This window comes from Streptopelia decaocto, assembly GCF_964273445.1.
Source record: "Streptopelia decaocto genome assembly, chromosome: 22".
NCBI lineage: Eukaryota > Metazoa > Chordata > Aves > Columbiformes > Columbidae > Streptopelia > Streptopelia decaocto.
In genome coordinates, this window is record NC_138677.1 from 3,935,554 (window position 1) to 3,957,614 (window position 22,061).

The 22,061-nt window shown below is 55.1% G+C and overlaps 1 protein-coding gene across 2 annotated transcripts; it reads right to left on the reverse strand.

The window, feature by feature from the left end:
* Nucleotides 1–1,736: 1,736 nt before the first annotated feature.
* Nucleotides 1,737–21,543, reverse strand: IGF2BP1 (insulin like growth factor 2 mRNA binding protein 1; the record flags this gene model as incomplete). 2 transcript variants are annotated; one of them, XM_082071017.1, is made up of 15 exons in its annotated part: nucleotides 1,737–1,826; nucleotides 2,427–2,540; nucleotides 2,689–2,820; nucleotides 3,078–3,152; nucleotides 3,301–3,417; nucleotides 3,853–3,975; nucleotides 4,059–4,194; nucleotides 4,713–4,835; nucleotides 5,052–5,186; nucleotides 5,562–5,843; nucleotides 6,524–6,587; nucleotides 6,939–6,990; nucleotides 7,460–7,508; nucleotides 20,312–20,372; nucleotides 21,369–21,543. In XM_082071017.1, the coding sequence occupies 15 exons, from the start codon at nucleotides 21,541–21,543 to the stop codon at nucleotides 1,737–1,739; spliced, it is 1,728 nt and encodes a 575-aa protein (XP_081927143.1). The 2 variants fall into 2 exon arrangements, with proteins under 2 accessions (XP_081927143.1, XP_081927142.1); XM_082071016.1 differs by having other exon boundaries at nucleotides 3,301–3,405; nucleotides 3,829–3,975.
* Between the last annotated feature and the right edge of the window lie 518 nt (nucleotides 21,544–22,061).

The following is a 22,061-nucleotide window of genomic DNA, read 5'->3' on the forward strand; positions in this document are numbered from 1 at the left end:
AACGAAAAAAAAAACAAAAAAAAAAAAAATAATCAATTGCTGAGGTAACTTCATACCTTGAGGTAGCTTTTTTTTTTTCCTTTTCTCTTCTTTTTTTTGCTTTTTTGCCTGTTTTTCTCCTCTCATTGCTCACACACAGCAATCCCCGCCCCCCCATCTCCCCGGCGTCACGGCGGTTTGGGGACAGTAACTGCGGCCGCGGTCCCTCGGCACCGACCTCGGAGCCGCGTTTTCCAGCCGGGTTTGGCTCCGGGAAAACGCCGCTCGAGCCGGGATGGGGGGGCTGGTCCCCGCTTGGGAAAATAAGGGTTAAATCAGTGCGAGGCTTGTTCCAAAACCCCTCCTTTCAGCCCCAAAGCGGCTCCCGTGCAGGATCCAGCACCGTCCCTCTCCTCCTAAATGAATCCCAGTTTGGCTTTGCCACCCTCCCGTCCCGATTTGCAGGAAAATCAGTGTAAATCCGTATTTGGGCTGGATTTGCAGCAAAAAAGCGCGGGGAGACGAGCCCTTCGCCTGCCCGGGAGAGGCGGTGGCAGCAGTTACTGTCCCTGCCAAATCCTCAATATTAAAAACAAACCATTAAAATATATCTAAAATATAAAATCCACGTAAGAGTGACGGGAATCAGTGACCATATTACATTCGGCTGACGTATATATTTGGTATCGGCTCATGAGAACAGTTGTTCTGACCGCAGAAAGGAGGGTGGTGCTTGGTTGCCTTTTAAAAAGTGTTTATAAACTAGCAAAAATGTGCCCAATTTCAAGATAATTTTTCCCCCACCTAGAAGAGATTTGGAGAGGGGAAATAAGACAAATTGCCCCAGGGGAGTTAATAAAAATACTCCCTGGGTGTCTTCTGAAAAACAACCTATAATTCCCCATGGCCGAGCCCTTGGAGGCTCTGTAGCACTTCTGCATGCACGGAGTTACCATAATCCAATTATTAACCAGATTAATTCAGTATTTCCTACCAAGCAGGGGGTTCTTTGCTTCTCTGTTGGGTGCTTTTGGTGCTGGTTTATTGCTGTTAGGACGAGGGAAAAGCAGCAGCTCGTCCCTGCCCCGGACACTTCACCTCATCTCTAGGATGGGTCGTCTCCTCCACAGCAGAAATCACTGAGAAAGAGTCGCCTGTCCTGTTTCCGACATCATTTCATAGGCTTAACATTAAAAAAAAGTATTTCTTTGACCTAAAGTGAAAAGAAACATTCAAACAACCAAAAAGAGAAAAAAATCATCCTGGAAAACAGAGGTGCTGTCCTGGGGTTTTATCTATTTTTCCCCCCTGCAGTGGATCTTGTTATCAACAGGGGTTGGTAAGAATCCACTGGAACTTGTCTTGGGGAAAAAAACAAATAAAATAGGTAAAAAAAACAAATCAAAACGAGAAGCTCCAAAGGCCACACGTGGCTGTGGGAATGTCCAGCAGCTGCGGAGAGGTTGGGGCTGCGATGGGACCCCAAAGGCAACTGAAATTTGGGGCAAATTCTGTGCCTGAGAGGGGCCCCGAGCGGCACCTCTCACTCCATTTCATTAGCTGCCCTGGCACATGGAGCTAAAAAAGGACCCAATTTCTTTTTGTTTCTTTTTTACCCTAGCATCTACCTGGGAAGCCAATCAAACTGTCTTTTAATCTCGATCGGTTAATGAAAAAAGTATCGTCTGTCTACGGTAACTGATTCCCAGCCACTCTTAAGCCCGGCCTTGGCTGCTCGGCGCTCCCGGGAGCCGCTCTCATTTCCTCCGCGCTTGCGTCTGGCTCTGTCCCTTCTGGTGCTGCTGCTTCACCTGCGCCAGGATGTCCCGGATCTTGCGCTGAGCCATCTGCGGGGACAGGGACAAAGGGGAGCTGGGGGGGACCCTGGGCGCAGCGAGACCCCGGGTACAGGGACGTGGCTTTGCATAGAATCACAAAATCACTTTGGTTGGAAAAGACCCTCAGGCTCATCAAGTCCAACTGTTCCCCCACCATGACACTGCCCCATGTCCTGAGAACCTCATGTCCGTCTGTCCAACCCTCCAGGGATGGTGACTCCAGCACTGCCCTGGGCAGCCTGTTCCAATGCCCCACAGCCCTCTGGGGAAGAAATTGTTCCCCACATCCAACCTCAACCTCCCCTGGCGCAACTTGAGGCCGTTTCCTCTGCTCCTGGCGCTTGTTCCTGGAGAGCAGAGCCCGACCCCCCTGGCTCCAAGCTCCTTTCAGGCAGTTCAGAGATCAGAAGGTCTCCCCTCAGCTCCTGTTCTCCAGCTGAACCCCCCAGGTCCCTCAGCCGCTCCATCACACTTGTGCTCCAGCCCCTCACCAGCTCCGTTCCCTTCTCTCAACTCTTTGAACGTCCCCAAAAGGACACACGCAAGTGGATACACCCCCATACAAGCCACCAGAGAACCGCGGGGTGCTGGGGGTCTGCAGGGCCATACCTGGCTGGCGTAGAAGTGCCCGATGATCTTGACGATGACCTGCTCGTTCTCGTCAGGGGTCTGGTCCCGCGGCACCACCACCTCGGCCGCCGTCAGGTTCTGCAGCTCGTTCACCTGCGGGGAGGGACCGTGTCACTGAGTCTCCCCAGGGAATCCCAGCCAGTTCCCAGGGAAATCCACCCCTGGGATGTACCCAGGTACCCCCCCCGGGTTGTCCCATCCCCGGGTGCTCCCATCCCCATCCCAGCATCGCTCCACGTACGGTTTTGCCGCCTTTGCCGATGACGCGGCCGGCGGCCGAGGCGGGGACACGGATGTGTGTCTCCAGCTTCACTTCTTCCTTCGGCCCAAAGAAGTTCTCCTCCTTCAGCTTCCCGTAAATCCGGCCCTGTGCCTGCAGGGGGGGCAGGGGGTCAGGGGCCACCCGAGGTGTCCCATCCCCGCATGTCCCCGCCATCCCGGGGGGACAGCATCCCGTGAAACCCCAGTTCTTGGGGTTTCCAACCAGCTCAGCCCCAGGGAGAGGCTGGGTTTACCAAGCCACAGGCCAAGCTCAAAATTGGGGTCACTCCCCTACTCCCCCCTCCCAGCTCCAGGGGGTGACAGAGGGACACCCCGAACTCCCCACAGTGACAGCAGCGTGGAGGGAACCTTGAACTGAGCTTCGGGGGGGCCGGTGATGACGACCATGCGCACTTTGGAGTCCGGCGTCTCCGGGGGGGCAATCTGGAGGGAGAGACAGATAGGGGCTGTGGCCATGTCCCCTGCCCTGCCGCAGGATCGGGCCCCCAGCCCGATCTGGGCTTTTCAACTGGTTCTCCCAGCCAGAAAGGCCCCGGCTCAGGGGTGGGCTGGCGGGGGGGTCCCATCCTACCTTGATGGAGGCACTTGCGAAGCGGGAGAGCTGCTTGATGTGCTGCCCCTTCTTGCCGATGATGGCGCCGACCGCCTGCGCGGGGATGAAGACGTGCACGGTCTCCTGCTCTGGCGGCTGCGGGGACGGTGTCACCGTTTGGCACTCAGTGTCACCGTTCAGGTCTCAGTGTCACCGCGAGGACGGAGCTCCAAGCTCCCCCCAGGTGATACCCACTCCCCACCCAGGGGTGCGGGGCTGAGCCAGCACCAACCCCATGGGGGCCGAGCACCTTCTGTGGTGCATTTGCAATAGTTTAAAGCCCAGATCCTGCCCCCCGGGCTGGGAAGGAATTGTTGGCCCTGAGGGTGGTGAGAGCCTGACCCAGGTACCCAGATGAACCATCCCTGGAGACATCCCAGGCCAGGCTGGACGGGGCTCTGAGCAACCTGAGCTGGTGATGATGTCCCTGCTCATGGCACTGGGGCAGTTTGAAGGTCCCTCCAACCCAAACCATGTCTGATTCTACGTTCTCAGCGCAGGGGACACCCCGAGCGGCTGCTGTTCACCCACCATGAAGGAGCTGTACGGCGCGGCGCCGGAGACGCTGCTCGGTGGCGGGGGAACCGCGCTGGACGAGGCCGGGAAGAGCCCGACCGCCGCCAGGTTCAGGCCAGGGATGAGGTGAGACTGCAGCTGCGGGCGAGAGCAGAGAACAGCTCGTTTGTTTGATCGGGGCGCCCTCCCCGAGAGCCCCTGCCAGCCCGGAGCCCACTCACGCTCATGGCGGCCACGTCGTTCTCGTAGGCTTCCCGCACTTTCTTCATGATCTCCTGCTCGGCGCGGCAGCAGTTCTCGATGGAGCCCTTCACCGTGATGGTCCGCTCGGGGTTGTACAGGGTCAGGTCCTGCAGGCTGGGGAGAAACAGGTCAGCGCTGCAATCCCCTGCTCCTTCCCATCGGGGCAACAGGCTGCCACTGTCACCATGTCCCCAGACAGAGCAGGGACCACATCACAGTTTGAACTGGGATGTCCCCTCTGCCTTCACCCAAAAAAACAGGATTTAAGAGTAAAACCCCAGTCCCAGCCAGTCCTGAGCCCTGCAGGGCTTGGAGGGGGGACACCAAAGGGCTGGGAAGGGGACGCCAAAATGATGGGGAGGAGGGACACCAAAGGGATGGGGAGGGGGACGCCAAAGGGATGGGGAGGGCAGGGGACGCCAAAGGGATGGGGAGAGGAATACAGAAAACACAAAGCCAAGATATTTCAAAAGAGCTTTGCAGAATAAAGCACCCAGCCCACAGTGCCTTCCCGCAGATGGGCAGCATCCCTGCCCCTCTCACCACATCACCCGTCTCCTCCTCATCCTCCCCCCGGCCCCAGCCTGAGGAAGGTCAGCCCTGGTGTCCCCAAAGGCAGCGAGCAGCCTTACGATGAGATGGTGATTTTTGTCTCCGTGTCCTGCTCCACTTTCTTCAAGTTCCGCCCTTCTTTGCCGATCAGGCGCCCCACGAAGTTGTTATGGGCCAAGATTTTCAGAGGCACTTCATCAGCTCTAGAGAGGAGAATGGGTGAAAAAAAAAAAACATGAAGGATGATTTCAGCCAGGAGAGGGAGGGTTTGGTACAGAGGGACAGGGGAAGCTCAGGTCCTGCTGCCCCGAGTCCCCTGGTCCCCACAGCAAAGCTCCTGCACACGTGGGAGCATCACCCGGCGCTGGGACGGGACCGGAGCCCAGCGAGGAGCAACACAAACACGGGGGGATCCTTACGTCTTGGTGTCCTTCGCCTCCTTCTGCATGATCTCCAGAATCATCTTGCAGGCGGCGGAGCAGCCCTCGGGGGTGGAGTGGATGCTGATGGCTTTTTCGGCAGCTCCCGCGTTTTCTTTCCGGTGCACATCGATCCTGCAGGGACAGGACAGGTACTGCGGTTGTTGGGGACTCCGCAGCTGCTCCACTCCCTCCATGTCCCCGCAGCCCACCCGGCTCTGAGGTTATATGCACCCAGGGAAGGCGAGAAGAGTTAATTCTGGGCTCAATACTTGACATGGATACAGCAGCTACGGGCTCAATGAGCTCACGCTAAATGGGTCCGGCTGGATCAGTGACACCCCCACGCACCCACCCGGGTCCTGTCCCAACAAAAGAGACATGCTAGAAGCACAGCCCAGAAAGCCAGGCTGGGGCCTCAGACAGCCCGTTCCCCCCCCAAAAAATCAATCCAGCCTCACGTATCACCGCAGAGCCCTCAGCTCAGTGACCGCGAGACAAGGGACTCACTTGGACTGCGTCTGCTTGGTGATGTTCCTGATGGTGGCCCCTTCCTTGCCGATGATGGCCCCCACGTACTGGGTGGGCACCAGGAGGCGGAGGGGGATGTCCACGGGCTGCTGCTTGGCCGGAGCTCCCGCAGTGATGGGGGAGCCCTGTCGGGGCGCGCCCCGCGCCCCGAAGCCGCCCCGCCGCCCATTCTCCGGCCCCTGCGCCGACTGCTCGTCGGGGATGTAGGAGACCTTCAGCGCGTGGTTCTCCAGCTGGTGCCCGTTCAGCTTCATGATGGCTCTGGAAGGGGACAGGGGGTTGGCGGGGGGTCCCACGCCAAGTGGAATCAGCATCAGCTCGACCCAAAACGGGCCAAGCCCTCCCTGGCGTAACACCCGGTGAAGAAGCACTGGGAGTTGGGGAGACATCAGATGCTGCAGGGACCCGGTGGGACCTCCCAGCCAGCCCGGGTGAGCCAAAGGAGCTTCAGGGGAATGTTTCCAAGCAGGGACGGGAGCCCTGGGTGCAGGACAGGACTGTGCTGGGAGCGGTTCCCATGTCCCCTTTGCCTGGTGATTTTTGGCCGGTGTTTCCATCCCACTCCAGCAGGAGCTCGGGGCTGCAGGAGCCGGAGCTGTCGGTAGATGGGGCCAACAGCAAGAGCAACACGAGGCTCCGGCCACGGCTCCGCAGCCCCGGCAAACCGCCCCGGCTTTCTGCGGAGACAGCACAGACTGCAGCTCTCCAGAAAGCGGGCAGTGACTCAACTCTTGGAAAAAAACACCCAAAAAACTCTAAAACTGGCGGAACCGGGAATTCCCATGCCAGCAGCCCCGTCCCTGTGAGATGCGAAGGGACCAAAGACGCTCAATGAAGCACACGCACGATTTGAGTCCCAGCACTGGAAATCCTGTTTTCTGCTGGGGGAAGGGGCTAGTGCGGCAGTGCGGGGACAGTCTGGGGACACCATGGGGACTTACTGCCTGGTCTGCTCCCGGTTGGCGTAGGTGACGTTGACAACGGCCGTCTCGCTGTCCGTGTTCACTGCGAGAAAAAGGGACAAAAAGTCAAAAGGCAGCGCAAACGCCTCAGGCTGAGACCCCACAAACAGCACAGAGTCCTCGCATGTCCCCCGGGGATGCCGGTGGTGCCACGGGGACAACGCCAGCCCGCCCTGCTGCAGGACACCCCCGTGCTCCCCAAAGCCACCGCGGGACTCGCTTTGTAGCAATGGGAAACAATAAGAAAAAGCCCCAGCGACCAGGCTGAGACCTCCTGACATCTGTAGCTGCGGCTTGTGCTGACAAAGGGAAACCGCGTGTCCGTCCTCCTCCTCCCCCCTCCAAACAGCTGGGGCAGAAAATATCTGAAACGCGGCTTCTTTTGTCGTCCTACCTTGCTCACAGTTCTCCACGGTGCCATACTGGGCTAGCAAACCATCCAGAACCTGGAAACGGAGAGAAAAAGTAAAACCACTTTACACCGAGACCATCAGGACAGAGCAGGGAAATAAAATCAATCAATAACGGCAGCTTCCTCGTCATTAAGGTTTCACAAGCAATTAGCCGAAGGAAGCTCCCGCCTGGCCAGGCCAAGGGGCCTCAGGGATGGGAAGAGTCGGGAACGTCCTGGCAGCGGCGGGAAGAAAGGATCCATTCTGTCCCTCACACAATGGATAAATCACTATAAATTGGTATTAATGGGGATTTTTGTTGGTGTAGCTTACGTTGCTTCTGCCAGTTGAATTTACTCCTGCAGTGGGAGAGGAATAAACCGCATGGACGCAAGGAGCTGGTATAATTAGACCCAGTTAATAAGAAAGAAAAGGATGAATGAACTTTAATCCCAAGTACAGAAACCTGGTGGGGGAATAAGTCCTTAAACCTGGTCTCCAGTTCTCCACTTGCTCCTCTTACCTCCCATCGCAGCTGTGGCGGGATGTTTCGGATTTGAATTTTCCGGCTCCTGAAAGAAATGAAGAGTGATTAAAAAAGCAGCTTTGGTGTCCAAAACGTGGCCGTTTCGCACCAAACCGTTGCACGTTGTTTGTATCTGACCACATTTCGCATTTCCGCGTGCTACCCGGGTTTCTGACGGCTTTTGGCTAATTCCATCAGTGCTGGATGTACCGAGAACACAATGCCAACCCCCCCGACCCTTCGGCACCGGCTGCAGCCCAGAGGCGGGCACGGCTGGAAAGGCTTTGGCCAGGTTTAATAGCGGGGTTAGAAAGCCAAAAGGGAGCCCTGCGTTGGTGTAACCTGCCCTCCCGCTCCGCTTGCGTGTGGGGGTGACCCTGGGATGTCACCGGTGGGACCCAAAACCAGTATTTCCACCGGGGAGCCCCCGTTCCACCACCCGCCGTGCTCCCAGCGCCCCCACCCTTGCGCTCCTGCCTCTTCCCGACCTCCCTTTTCCCAAAATAGAAACTCTTTTTTTAGCTCCCATGCCAAATTTACCCCAGGGGTGCTGTCCCCCCCTCGCCGGCAGCTGCTGCAGACAGCTGAGAGCAGCCGGGGCTCGGCCGGCGGCTCCGGCACCGCTGTGCAGCCCCCCGACCCGCTGCCAACACCCCCCGACCCACGGCTGGCACCCCAAGTGCTGCCGGACCCCCCACCCAAAGGCAACGACATTCGGGGAATGCAGCTCTGTGGGTGCAAATAGTGCCACCCCCCCAATACGGGTGGTCCCCCCCGGCAGCCTGTTTTCAGAAATAACCAAACCCACGGAATTTTAAGGTGCCCAGAAGATAAACGCCAGGACCACGGCAGCGCTACGTGGGGTAAATACCCTCAGAGCAGCTCATCGCAGACCCGGGCTTCACATCCAGACTGTTCACGGGCACATGAAATAATCCCAAAACAGAAAGAAAATGAGATTCCAGATCCTTATCTTCTAATTGCAAAACTTCAGAAGGCGGCTCAGCTCATTTGTCAAGGGGAAGAAATCGTCTGGGTACGAATGGCCCAAAGCCATGGGTGGGATTTCGCCACCCAGGTGAGGATGGATCCTCCACACCCCCATCCCGCCGGGTCCAGCATCCCCCCCCTGATCCGGGTACCAACACACCCCAAAAACCCCCCAGAAAGCCCAGCTGGGTCAGCTGCTTTCAACCAGAACCAGGGCTGGTGCTCCCCAGGGTCACCAAGGGTTTCCAAAGGCTGGAGGGAGGGGGCAGCTTTCCCCTCTGAAAGTCAGAATGAAGCATAAAATATAGGATTTTCAGCACTCCCGCCCTCTTCACCACCAGGAAGGCTCCAAAACACCACATTTTGTCACTGCTATAGACACAAACCAGGTCGATGAGGAGAAAGAAACCAAACTAACCCTTAAAATCCCAGCGTGTGGCGGGGGCTGCGGGAAACGCTCTGAAACCAGATCTCTCGTTTCCATGCTGATCCACATCCCAAAACGAATGGGAGAGAGATTAAGAACTTCAGAATGCGGAGAATGTCAGAGTCCAGGGAGGGTCGAAAGGATTGGAAGTGACAGAGGAAACCCCGCGGTCCCCCCGCCCGCCCCCGCCACGGAAACTTCTCCAGATCGCGACAAGCATCTGCACGGGCAGAGCATGTGTTCCGCACAGACGTGACCGGCATCCAACGCGCTATGGAGAGAAAAGAGCCATTTATGTCCTCGCACCGTCATTCTGCCGGTGGCATCTCATTTTCTCCCCCTAAAAATGAAAATATAAAGAAAAAAGCACTGGGTGTCCTTTGCGGAGGCGGCGGGAGCGCCTGCCCGGGCAGAGCATCACCACGCCGGGCATGGCCAAGGGCTGCTCCGCACCTCATGGGGCACCGGGCCCTCATTAATATGTTAATTAACCGGTAATTCCTCCCCCTGCGACCACAGCACTGGGATTATTTGCTGCTCCTAACCGTCTCCATCACTGACATATTAATCCCCACGAGGAGGGGGAGACGGGGCTTTCCCAGCCCAAGGGGGTGAGCAGGATCTCACGCACCCCAGGCTAAGCCGGCATCCCAAATACGCAGCCCCTGGCCTGTGGGTGCCAGAATCGGGGCCATGTCCCTCAGCCCCCCGGGGGTTCGGACCAAGCAGAGCTGCCCATGCTGGGTGGGAACACCCCGCTCCACCCGAGCGCTCAACTGCGGCTGGAATTACAGAGGAAGTCATGAATAAATAAACCCGCTCTTGGCTTCGCCAGCAGCAGGTCCGGCTGTATTTAAATCCCCGCCGTGGAACATCACCCCACGCGACAGCCCGGTCCTGCCCGTACCTGCCTCTGCTCCCGGCACAGCTCCACTCCAAATAAATAACCCCGAGAGGTGCAATTCCCCGGCTTCTCGTTGAGGATATGCCAAAGGCAGGAGCTGGTCCCTCCCGTGCCCGTGTCCCTGGGGTGACGGAGCCACGGAGCAGCTCTGGCATCGCCATCCGGGGCACACGGCAGCAGCTCTCGGGGATGCTGCCGGGCTCATTCCAGAGGCAGGAGCCTCCGAGATCCTCGGGGTGAGTCGCAGCAACTGATCCACCTGCTAAAATATGTTGACTTGCAAATGTGGGTGGTTTCTGCCATGTGCTGCTGGCTTGTTTGTTTGTTTTAATTGGGGGTGGCAAGAGGAGCGCGAGCGGCTGCAGGGCCAGGAAGGGAGAGGGACCACAAATCCTGGGGACAGACCCCGGCATCGCGCTCCTGCTCCAAACCGGCGGTGCTGCTGGTGACAACAGGATTGTGGCGTCCCCTGATCCAGCCCTGGAGAAGCGGCCGCCCTGGTGGCTCCACCGAGAGGTGACACCCTGGAAACCTCTCGATGCCCTCGGTAAATCCTCCCCATCCCGTCCCCACCGTGAGTTTCCCAGAGCAGAGGTGACCGATGGCAGCGACCGCTGGCGACAGAGCAGAGAACTCCGGGCTGACCCCGACCCCATCCGGCAGCTCCTCCCAAACCATCTCTGCAGCTCCTGGGGGCGGGGGGACCCCAGAGCCCCAGACATGGGGGGACCTACTAGAACTGAACAACATTAATGACGGCTTCTCAATCAAATGCAAATGTTATGCAAATTTGGGGGCTGAAAACACAGTGCATCCCTGATTCAATTAACAGCATTTCATTTATCTAGTTAGGCTTTGATTCAGGAAAGCACTTAATCCTGTGGTTAATGTGTTGTTGTTGTTGTTTTTTAATGTTTTAAACATTTTTAAATAGGAAAATGTGGTTGCTAAGACACAAACGTTGCCAGGGGGACTCAGAGAAAAGTTGTAGCTGAAATTACTTGCTTTTCCCTTATACATTGATAGGCTTTCCATTTTCCGGCACCTCAGCGAAGCAGGAATATTATTCCTATATTCCCTCCATTGATAAGGTGATAAAAGCACAAAAAACAGGCACCTGCTAAACGCCCAGCGCAGCCCGGCTGGGATCTGCCTCCAGGATTTGGAGTTTCCCATCTTTTACGTTGCCCTCCAAGCCAACACACCTCCTGGTTCCCCCCAAGCCAGGGGGGTGTTAACAAGCACTATTGAACCCCCCAGGACCGGGCCAAGCCAGATGTTTGGCCTCTCACAGCTGGAGGGATGCGGGAGTGAACCGGCCACGGGATTGCGGAGAAACACAGAGAAACACGGACGCCGAGAAACACGGACGCGTCCCCCACGCACAACCCTCCCACAGACCCCCTCGCCTGGGCCGGCCGTTATCTCTGGCGAGCAAGCACCGTGTGATTAATCATCCCCATCAATCATCTCGCCAACCAGAATTTGATCTTGGGCTAATAAATCTGTCTAATTGGTTTCTCTCCATTAGCTCTTTTTTTTTTGGAATCGCTTTGTACACGGAGGATCACACCTAATAATTGATGGGATCTTTTCAGGGAGCTGCCAGGAATGAAGAGGTGTCCATGGGGATCCTTGGAGAACTCGCTCCTGGTTTTAGAACCTCGGGTGCAGAAGGAAGGGAATGGGGAAAAACGCTCTGGTTTAGGTTCCCCCCTCTATTAAACGGCTGCGCTACCTTTCTGCACCAACCTCAGAGGAGTCAACACCACAGGGCTTCAAAGGGTGCCAAAATCTCCAAGAATGTCCAAAACCCCTTATTCTCAACGTGCCCAGAGTAAGACTCCAATCACCCCAGACTTGTGCCGTCCGTCCTTGGCAAAATCGATACATCAAGGATCTGCGGACAGGACGAGTTTAACAGTAAGTAATAGAGAGGAAAGATGGATGAGTTTTAGACAATGCATCCATTTTGCATTATCTTGTCATTCTAATTTGCTGGCGGCTTGCCACGCGTTGAAAGGCTCTTTCTGATGCTCTGAACACGTCCCAAAGCCAAGCCCAGCTAAACCCGGTGGGTTCCCAGCCCCAAATCTCCGACCAACCTTAACCAAACCTGAGCCAGGAGCTCGCACCGGCAGCACCGGGACTATGAATACCCCAACAAATGTGACGTTTAGAGGCAAATTTTCTTGCCGATCAGTACATGTGGGGGTGGCAGAAGTTCTGCTGGCACCTTCCCTCCCTCCACCCCTGACACTGATAGAAAAACCCAAATAAAAGCACACATTAAATAAAAGTACATTCTGCATTTCAGTGCATTCTGCACATTTTGGAGCATCTTCCTTCACCCGCTGGGGCTCGTGTCCTCTCTCCTGCCTCCCACCAACACCCACACCACCAGGTTTTACCGGCATAAACGGTGTCAGAACGGAGCTTCCAAAGCTGCACGAGCAGGTATTTGGGGAAATTAAAGATAAAATCTGCGCTGTGCAAACATTCCAGGCAGGGCCAGAGCAGCATCGCGGGGCAGGGAACGGCTCAGAGGGGCAAGCGCTTCATTCACAAATATTCTCTCCCCGCAACACGTATCACGTCTAAAAGCCTCAGCCACTTCGCATCTTTGCCATAAGCAAGAAGAGGCTGCAGATGTCAGAGAAATGTGTTGCGTTATTAGTTCAGCTGTAACCGAACGCTAAACAATGACTACATAGAAAGTTGTGTGTTTAGGCTTCAGTTCAGCACATGCCTCATTTTACCACCGGAGCCCCGGTAACTTCAAAAGGACGGGTTCCCTGTGCAAAGCGCTTCCTTGGGAGCTTCGGGAATCCCAGCCCAAAAGCAGAACATTTACACCAGGTTCTTGGCTTTTCAAGACACGACACCCCAACAAACAGCCCCATCAAGGCTCCAGCAGCTCTCCATCCCAAGGAGACCCCCCTTTGCCCTTCGGCTTTGCTCATTTGAGCAATTTGCTTGTAAATACCTTTATGCTGCAGGCTGGAACCACAGGAGTTTACAAAACACACAGGAGTGTCTTCATAGCAAAGAAAACAGATACACTCGGTGTACACACACAACACTACCCCCCAAGTCTGGTTGGACGTGATTAACCAAGGAACCATTTGGCTGAGACTGACAGCCCCGCTTAACTCAACCATCGTTTAACCGCAGGTTGTTCTCCACACACGACACAACCAGAAGGTCTGAACCCCCAGCTTTGGATAGCTCGAGTTTACATAAAGCCAGAGCTTCACGGGTGAGAAATGCCGGAGGGAACGTGGAACATGAGGATGGAGCATCTCAGGCATCGCTCCCACAGCTCCATCCTCGGCCACGTGCACCCCCAAAACTCCCAAACACTCACACAAGCCTTTTGCCACAAGCACTAAACACGACGTCTCTCCATGTAGCTAAGGGCAAAGATACAGGGGCACAAGTAACATTTTGGGACCTGCCAGCCTGTGCCCCCAGCATCCGGCCCCTCCTGGGGCTTCAGGGCAGCAGCTGCGTCTGCGGCATCGGGGGCGGACCCAGGGGGCTGAAACCCCCCGGTGTCAGCTGGCAGATCCAAATCTCCAGAAAGAAGAAAGGAATTCCAAAAGTCAGATTTTTCAAGAGCGCTCAGCACATCGGGCGCTAATCACTTCTGAAAACGGAGCTTTTATTCAGACGCTTAAATGCAAGTTGGAAAAACGTGGCTCCAATTGTGGGTGAAAATCTGGCCCTGAGAGCCTTATTTTTTGGTTCTCTTCCCTTGTATTTGGCTCTAGATCACAATTCCCCTGTCTCTTTTCTTTTACACTCCGGTCAGGGAGGCTGCTCCCCCAGGATCTCCGCTTGTAACTCGGTAAGAAAGGAAACTACAGCAGGACCTTCGTCGGAGTCAAAACGTTCTCCTTTTAGCGCAAGCCGCTCTCCCTGTAAACCCGAGTGCTGTTTACACACGGCGATATCCCCGGACCGTGCGGGATCTGCGTCTCGTGGCGCGGGTGGAACTTGGCCAGCTCCCACGGACCCGCCGTGTTCAGCGCCACCAGACCCGACCTGCCGGCTTCTCCTCAAAATAAAACTCGGACCGCGTTCTGCCGGGGATGCCCGTGGATTAGGGTTTTATTTCCTCAAACGGGTTCGCTCCACACCAACCAGATAATTACAGTAGCCAGCAAAGTGTGAAATTTCAGCTCTGACCATGTCAGGGCTCCCAAGTGTCAGTCACAATAAAATAAATGACCCATTTCCTGACGGATCGCGAGGGCTCCTCCGAGACGGACGGACATGGTTTGTGTTTATTTTCCTCTTTTTTTTAATTCTTTTCCTGAAGGGAAGGCTGCGCTCCCCTGCTCTTTCGCACCGGGAGCGGACGGGGATGCTCTCGCCCTCACTCCTGCTCCCATCCCATAGCGATGTCCCCTCTCCCAGCTCCACCAGCCCCTCGCCAGGACCTCCAGAAACCGTCCCCCTGCTCTCTGGTTTTATGAGCCTCCTTGGGGACGCTCCATGCAGGGGCTGTAACGGCAGCTCCACTCAAGGCACCGGTTTCCCAAAAGCACCTCCTGACCGCCCAGGTATCCCAAAGCATCCCCCCCAAACAGGCACTGGCACCCCAGAGCTGCAGCAACACCCAAAAGCATCCGGTTTCACTTCAGATGCTCCTAAAACGAAGGCAGAGCCCAGGGAAGGGGATGAGGTCGGGTAGCATCCCCCGCGGGAAGGGCTGCAGGACCCCAACCCTCACTGGCCCCCTCCCCAAAGCCCCGTCCATCCCTAACTCCGTCCAGACGAGAAAACCTGGCGGCTTTCAACTGAAGCACAAGTGTTTTGTTTCAATCTATATTCTTAAACCCGTGAAGACCGCTCGAGCATCTTCATGAGCAGGCGATGGACACAAACCAGTGGGGAACTGGTTTCCGCTCCCCTTCTGCAGGTTATTCCACCAGAAGCAGAAAACGCACCCTGGTTTTGAGAAAACCAGCTCAAACCAACGCTTCCCATTAACTTTCCCACAGCACCATGGGGCAGCGCTGCTCGGGTGCTGTAAAACCTCCCGCTGTCCAGACAACTCACAAGGTCCACCCAGCAACCCCAACGTCCCCAGCCCGTCCCCTCCACAGGGACACACCTCCCAAGGTCCCCCCAGCAACCTCAGCGTCCCCAGCCTGTCCCCTCCACGGGGACACACATCTGGTCAGAACATCTGGTGCCGCAGGACACCTACAAGGACAGATGGACAGACCCACGGACACCTCTTGCAGAAAGAAGGAAAACCCTCCAGCGAGACCCCCATGACCCCCCAGCTCCACCACCTCCGGGAGAAACTCGTCATTTTCAGGTAAAGCCCAGCAAAGATTTTGGAGCTGGATTCCCCGCGGGGTTCGTGCATTGACGGGTAAGGAGCAGCAGGACAAACTCAGCGCTGGGGTGAACACACACCCCAGGGCTCCATGCTCCTCATTCCATCAGAAATAGGTGAAGAACAACCTTCCTGGTGAGCGGATTATTCCACAAACCCATCCCCAGCGCACACATGATGACGTGGGACACCAGCCCCGTCCCTCACGCATTTTCTTCCCGTGCCACTTGTTTTCTTAATTATTTTAACCTTGACTCAGCCAAGTGCATTTTCTATCCCCCCAGGCACCCGGTGCAGGACCCTCCCGGCTCATTTCCACGCTTTGCACTGGGCACAATAAGAACTGAAAGATGCACAAAGCTCCTCTCGGGTGAAGAAAAATGATTTTAAACATATAGAAAAGTGTCTGCGACCTCTTCAAAAGGCTTTTTCTAAGAAGGAACCTACAACCTTCAGGTTTCGGGCTTCTCAGCTTTTCAGTTTGCTCTTTAATTCTGGGGAAGGGGGAGACACCAGCACTCCCGGGGCTCCCCTGTGCCTTTGCTTTAGGCTCCCGGTTCCCCCATCAAACCTGTCCCATCAAAATGGTGCCCCCCCAAGCAGCCCAAACCCCCCCGGGAGCTCTGGCAAATATTAACGGCGCTGGGGGCTTTGAATTTGTATTTATTTATTTATTTTTAATTCTGAAAGGTCTCAGTTTTCAAAGCAAGTACTTTAACCCCAACTTCCCTCGGCCATATCTCTGTTTGCTTGGGTTTTAACCTAAAAAGTAAAGAGAGAAACAAATTCCATGGGAGGAGCAGGTTGAGTCTCAGCAACTGCTGGAATTCAATGTATTCTTTTCTTTGGAAGCCAGAAATCACCAAACTCTTAACAAAGGGCATCTACATGGGCTACATCTTCTATAGGTTCAAAATTGGAGGCTACAAAGTTTATGGTTAAATTGCAATTTCTTGGATGTATTGGTCAGTTATGGCTCCTACATGGACCGGAGAAATAAAGGCATTTCCCTCACTTCAGGCTGTAAATTGGCAAATATATCCTTCCTCCAGGTATGTTAAAATGTATTAAATCATCTCAGTTTTAACCCTCATGGATTAAATTTACTGACAAATCATTCATGACTGATCTAATGACAAATAGTTTCTAGTTTTTCTAGCTGGAAATGGTTGAAATGCATTAATTCCCACACAACCACAGCTCTCGGAGGTGTCACAGGCTCCAAGCTCACAAGAACAAAGCAAAGAACAACCCCAGATTCTGCCCCTTTCTGGGGGTCAAAATGGCCCATGAGCCCCAACCCCCCCCAGCTCAGCCCCTGTTCCTCCTGCCCCCATTCCAAACACGGGGGTCGCTAATTGTTGTTAATGACGCTGGAACTTGTAAACCAGACCTGCTTGAAGGGAAAGAGGATGATCTGAGGATTGGATTAAGAGTGTATTTTGTCTCAGCATTCAAGACAGTGTCTTCATTTTAAGGGAAAAGAACTAGTAAACTTTCCTCAGCCCAATTTTCAGAGAATTCAAACATCAGGAGGCAGAAAGGAGCATTTTTAGACTAACACCAATTAAACAAAGAAACCACACTCGCTCTTATCAAAAATTTTACAATATTTCATTACGAACAATTAATTGCATGATTACACGCATGCAAAGAGAACACTTCTCGAGTGTGAAAACATTGATTTGAAAACAAAGACTACAAAGAAGCGCCAATTTTAAGATCTCTCCATCCACTTTTACGCACGACACACAATCCTGGTGTCATTAACAACATTTGATAACTCCCAGCTCTGCTCAGGAGCCCCCGGACCCTTGAAACCCCAAGCCAGTGACTGAGCTCGGTCTGAAGCCCCTGGGCTGGATCCGGCTCCCCCAGCCCCATTTATTTCTCTGGATCTGGCTTCCATTTAATTCTCAGCTCCCCCAGCCCCGTTCCACTCCCGGCTCCCCCAGCCCGGTTTCGGCTCCCCCAGCCCCGTTCTGGCTCCCGGCTCCCCCAGCCCCGCTCCGGCTCCCCGCTCCCCCAGCCCTGCTCCGGCGCCTGGCTCCCCCAGCCCCGCTCCGGCTCCCCCAGCCCCGTTTCGGCTCCTGGCTCCCCCAGCCCCGCTCCGGCTCCCCCAGCCCTGCTCCGGCTCCCGGCTCCCCCAGCTCCGTTCCTCCCGGCTCCCCCAGCCCCGCTTCGGCTCCCGGCTCCCCCAGCCCCGTTTCGGCTCCCGGCTCCCCCAGCCCCGTTTCGGCTCCCCGAGCCCCGTTCCTCCCGGCACCCCCAGCCCCGCTCGGCTCCCGGCTCCCCCAGCCCCGCTCGGCTCCCGGCTCCCCCAGCCCCGCTCGGCTCCCGGCTCCGCTCACTTCCACATTCCTCAGATCTGGAATGTCTGCGATGGATTCACGTTTTTCCCCTGCCCCCTCCTCCCCTCATTCACTCATTCTTTCAACCCCAGCGGTTTCTGCAGCTCCAGCCCCCACTGACCCTTCATCTGCAGCAGGAAAACTGATTTCTTTTTCCTTTCTTTAACCTCCCGAAGAATAAAGCAGGCGATCATTTGTTTTTAAAATCCTCTTAAGTTTCCCCGAGTTTTTCTACCAGCAAAGTTAAAGAAAAAAAATAACTCCCAAACAGCATTGAGATCCTTTAAACACATCTAAACAAACTTTAAAACCCGGGTTCTTTTTAATGAAACGACAGCAGTGACTTTTCTTCACAGCCCGATACGTCTAAAGTACTTTGTTAAAATGGTTCCCCGAGATCATTAACATAATTTGCAGCTTTAAGGGTTATTTGAAGAATCACTGTAATTAAACAACTCTAAATCAGTTTATCTTTGCTGAGTATTCGGGTGCAGCAGCTACACACGCACCCATCACTCTTTCCTCTGCCATATTAACACACTCACTACTTTTCTAATCCATTTCTGTGATGAGTTGAGGGACAGGAGAGATTCTGAAGGAGGAAACAAACCACCAGGAAAGGCTTATTTACAACACACAACATCCATTTCTAAACCACCCAAATCAGTTTTCCTGAGCGTTCCTATTCGTACTTGAAACGAGAAGAAAACAAAATCCAAAAGTCGTTTGTAAAACGCTATAAATGGTGCTCAGGACTTGTTTTCCCACATTTCTAAAGGGGGAAGGAAAAAATAATATCAGGTTTGGGGGAGGGAGGGGGAGCTTGTTTGGTTTAGATCCCACCAACCCCATCCCATTCTGTCCTCACTGCTCACACTTAATTAACCGTTTCCTGTGCCATGTGCCTTTAAACTGGAAAATCCAGTCTTAAAAACAAGCAAAAAGGAGACAAGAAGAGAAAATAAGTCGCTTTTGAGGGAGCACCCCCCACATCACCCCAGCCGGGCTGGCGGGGGGGGAGCAAAATCCACCGAATTACCCCCCAAAAGCTCTTGGGGGGCAACCAACCTGCCAAGTTTACCAGGAGCTGCCACAAAGTTGCCTTTTGGCGACCCAGAAACACCAAACACCTTCCCCAAAGTGAGACAAAGTAACCGCGGCCCGGAAGGGGGACCCGAGGGACCCCGGACCCCCCCCCCCGTCCCGGGGCCACCGCGGCTCCTGTCGCTTTAAACCAGCCCCCGGGGGGGGCTCATTTAAACCCCCCAGCCCCTAAAGTGGGGTTTAGCAACAAAACGTGAGACGTGCCCGTTCCGGGGGGACCCGGCAGAAGGACAACCCGGCCCCCCCGCGTTCCTTCGCGTTCCACACACCACAGAAACGTTCCCGTTTGCAGCAAATGTCACCCCCGCGTTCTTGGGGGTGTCCCCCCCCCCATTCCCGGGGCTCTGCTCCCCCAGCCCATTGATTATCCAGCAGCACTAAGGAAATAAAACCAAAAAAGAAACGGGAGTATTTTTGCCTGTTATTATGTTGCCCTTCCTGGGGTAATTGCCTTCCCAACACCACCCTTTGCTCATTGATAATTAAACCCCTGCAAGTAACGAGCTCCATCGCTCACCTGCCACCAGGTCCTAAAATAATAATAATAATAATAATAATAATAAAAGATCTTGCCTAGAAAATTATTTGATGAGTTTGAGGTTTGCCTTTGGGATCAGCTCCTGCTGGGGGAGCCCCCTGTGCCAAAGTTTGGCACCCCCACCCAGCCAGGACAAGTGACCCCAAAACCGGGCTCCCAAGGGGGGGCTCAAAGGGACAAGGGACCCGGGGGGGGGGGCTTGGGGGCAGAGTTGGCGTCGCCTCCTCCCAGCGCGGGCACTGGAGCGAGCGCCCGTCACGTGGCCGCCGCGGGTTTAGGCTGTGCGATCCAACGTGGACTATTTGGGCTGGGGTCTAACTTGCCCATAGCCCAAGCGGCCCCTCCTTGGGGAGGGGGGGTCTCCGCAAATACAAAATGAACTACTCTTGCTATTTCCTGGCCGAGCCCCAGCAGGGCCGGGGACCGCGGGGCCGGGGCTGCTCCGGCGTCCTGCGCGCCAGCAACAACAAAGGGCCAAGAAGATGGAGATGATGGAGAGGGCCGGGCTGGGCAAGGCCGGCGCGGCGGGAGAAGCCCTGGGCAGGTAGATGGAAACCACCAAACAACACAGCTCTTGCCCCAAAATCCAAGGTGCGGGTGGGCAGGAGCCAGGGCAGCGCCCACGCTCACCGGGCTTTAAATCCCTCCCTGGTACGGAGCCACCAGCCCCATGGCGGGTTATTATTTTCTTTAAGTGTTCACCATCAAATCCTGGCAAATTTCACTTATTTTCTTTAAAAATTTGTTTATATATATATTTTAATGTTACAATTCTTCTGGAAAACAAAAGATTTCGCCCATTTCACAGCAGAGACGCCAAGCGAGGTTTGGAAATTCTTCCAGTGCCACAAGTTTGAAAATCCCAACCCAAACCGCCTCAGCCACCCAACAGCTTGGGCGAGCCGCTGGGTAACAGCTCAACCATTGCCCTTTTAAATAAACTTGCTCACAGATGAAGTTTTCTTTTCTTTTTTTTAAAACAAAAGAAATTAAACCTTGATCCTCCAAACCGCCTCTCACCTCGCTGGGGACGTATCTGAAGCCAAATCACCAATATCTCTAATTTCACACGCACACATTCGCGTTTGTTGGGTTTTTTTGCCTCCTTTATCTTACACAATTTTTTTCCCCCCAACAGAAATGTAAAAATAATTCAATAAATAAATTAAAACACCGCATTACCTTTGCTTTTTAGGTACCGAATGTTCAATCTCTAGCTGTTTTCCATGAAGCTCCACTTTGCCTAAAAACAAAATGGGTCTGTTTTTTAAAATCTGGGTGGAGTGGTCAGAAAGCTTTGGATAACACACTATCACGTGAAACCTCACAATTTAATTCAAATTACGACGAACTATGCACGAATACATTTTCCGATCCCTTTACAAGTGCATTTTATTCAATGTAAGGCTGGCTTCAAATGGGCAGCGGTGGGAGTGGTGAGTTCGCTGTTTGGACAACGTTCCTCAGGAATATTTAATTCCTTAGTTCATCCTGCTTTGAGCGCAAGAAAATGAGGAATAATATTTTGGGACCAATTCTTCGCCTTCATCTAATTCGCCCAGTTTAATGCCCGCACCAAGCCCTTCGGGCAGCTTCCTTCCCCCCTCCCATTAAAAGGCTCACAAATTGTAACTCCATGGCAGAAATGGATTTCTCTTTGAAAATGGAGTGGGTTTCTTTGCTGCTGGGTTATGATGATGATTTTTATATATATATATTTATTTTTTTGGGGGGGGAAGGGGGGCAGAGCCCGGTGGGGGCGGGGGGACCCAGCTTCAGAGGAGGGGTGAAAAAATAATTTAAAAAAATTCAAATTTTCTAAAAATTCTCGGCTTCCCGGGGAGCTTTTTCTCTCCCTGCGAGCAGCATGGCGACCTTCGCGCTACTCCACACATCACATGCCCCAGGAAACCCAGTTTCAAATCAAAATGGCCAAAGTCCCAGCCCACCCCCTCCCCGGGCCGCGACGGGACCCCCGCGCCGAACCCAGCGAAGGCGGCCTGGGGTATTGCGGGGGGTCCCGCTTTTGCCCCCCACCCTCCTGGGTTATTTTTGGGGTAGCGCTGGGGAGGGAGATGGGGGGTCCCGCCCCAGCGCTGCTGCAAACCCCGACGGGGCGCAAGGGAGCGGGGGACACCCCGTGTCTGGGGAGGGGTGGGGGGGCCGTGAGCCCCGGGGGGGGTCCCGGGAGGGGGAGAGGAGGCAGCGGGCGGGAGGGAAGGCAGATAACGCCGCTTACCCGAAAAAGTTTCGATGGCTTTCATGGCCCACTGCTCGTCGGGGCAGTCCACAAAGGCATAGCCCGACTTGACCAGGAAGGGGCCGCTCACGGAGATCTGGTGCTCGGTGAAGACTTTCTCCAAGTCGGCCGGAGTCACGTTCTCGTTTAGGTTCCCGATGTAAAGCTTGTTCATGGTGGCGGTGGCGGGGGGCGGCGGGCGGGGGGCGGCGGGGCCGGAGCGCGGCTCCCGGGGGGGCTCCACCGTGCGCCCGCGCCGTCGGGCTCCGGCCGCGCTCAGCCGCCCCACAGCCGGGCCGGGGCTGGCGACGGGGGGGCTCGGTGGCTTGTTGTTTTTTTTAACCCCCTCTTTTTCGTTGTTTTTTTCCTATTTTCGGTGGATCCTTTTTTTTTCCGTTGGGGAGGGGGGCGGCGGCCGCAGAGCAGGAGGCGGGGGGGGGGGGTGCGCTCCTCGGGGAGGGGGCGGCTCCGGCGGGTGGCGGCGGCGGGCAGGGCGGTGGCGCCGGCGGCGGGGGCCCCCAAGTCGCGGAGCGGCACTGGAGTGTCACCGGACGCCTCTCGGCAGCCGGGGCACCGCCTCTAAATAAAACCGACCTGGAAAATGAGTGAAAATGTTTGCTGGAGGAAGCCACGTGGTGATGCGGGAGGGCCCGGCCCCCGGGGGGAGGGGCCGGGGGGGGGGAGGGGGCGGCC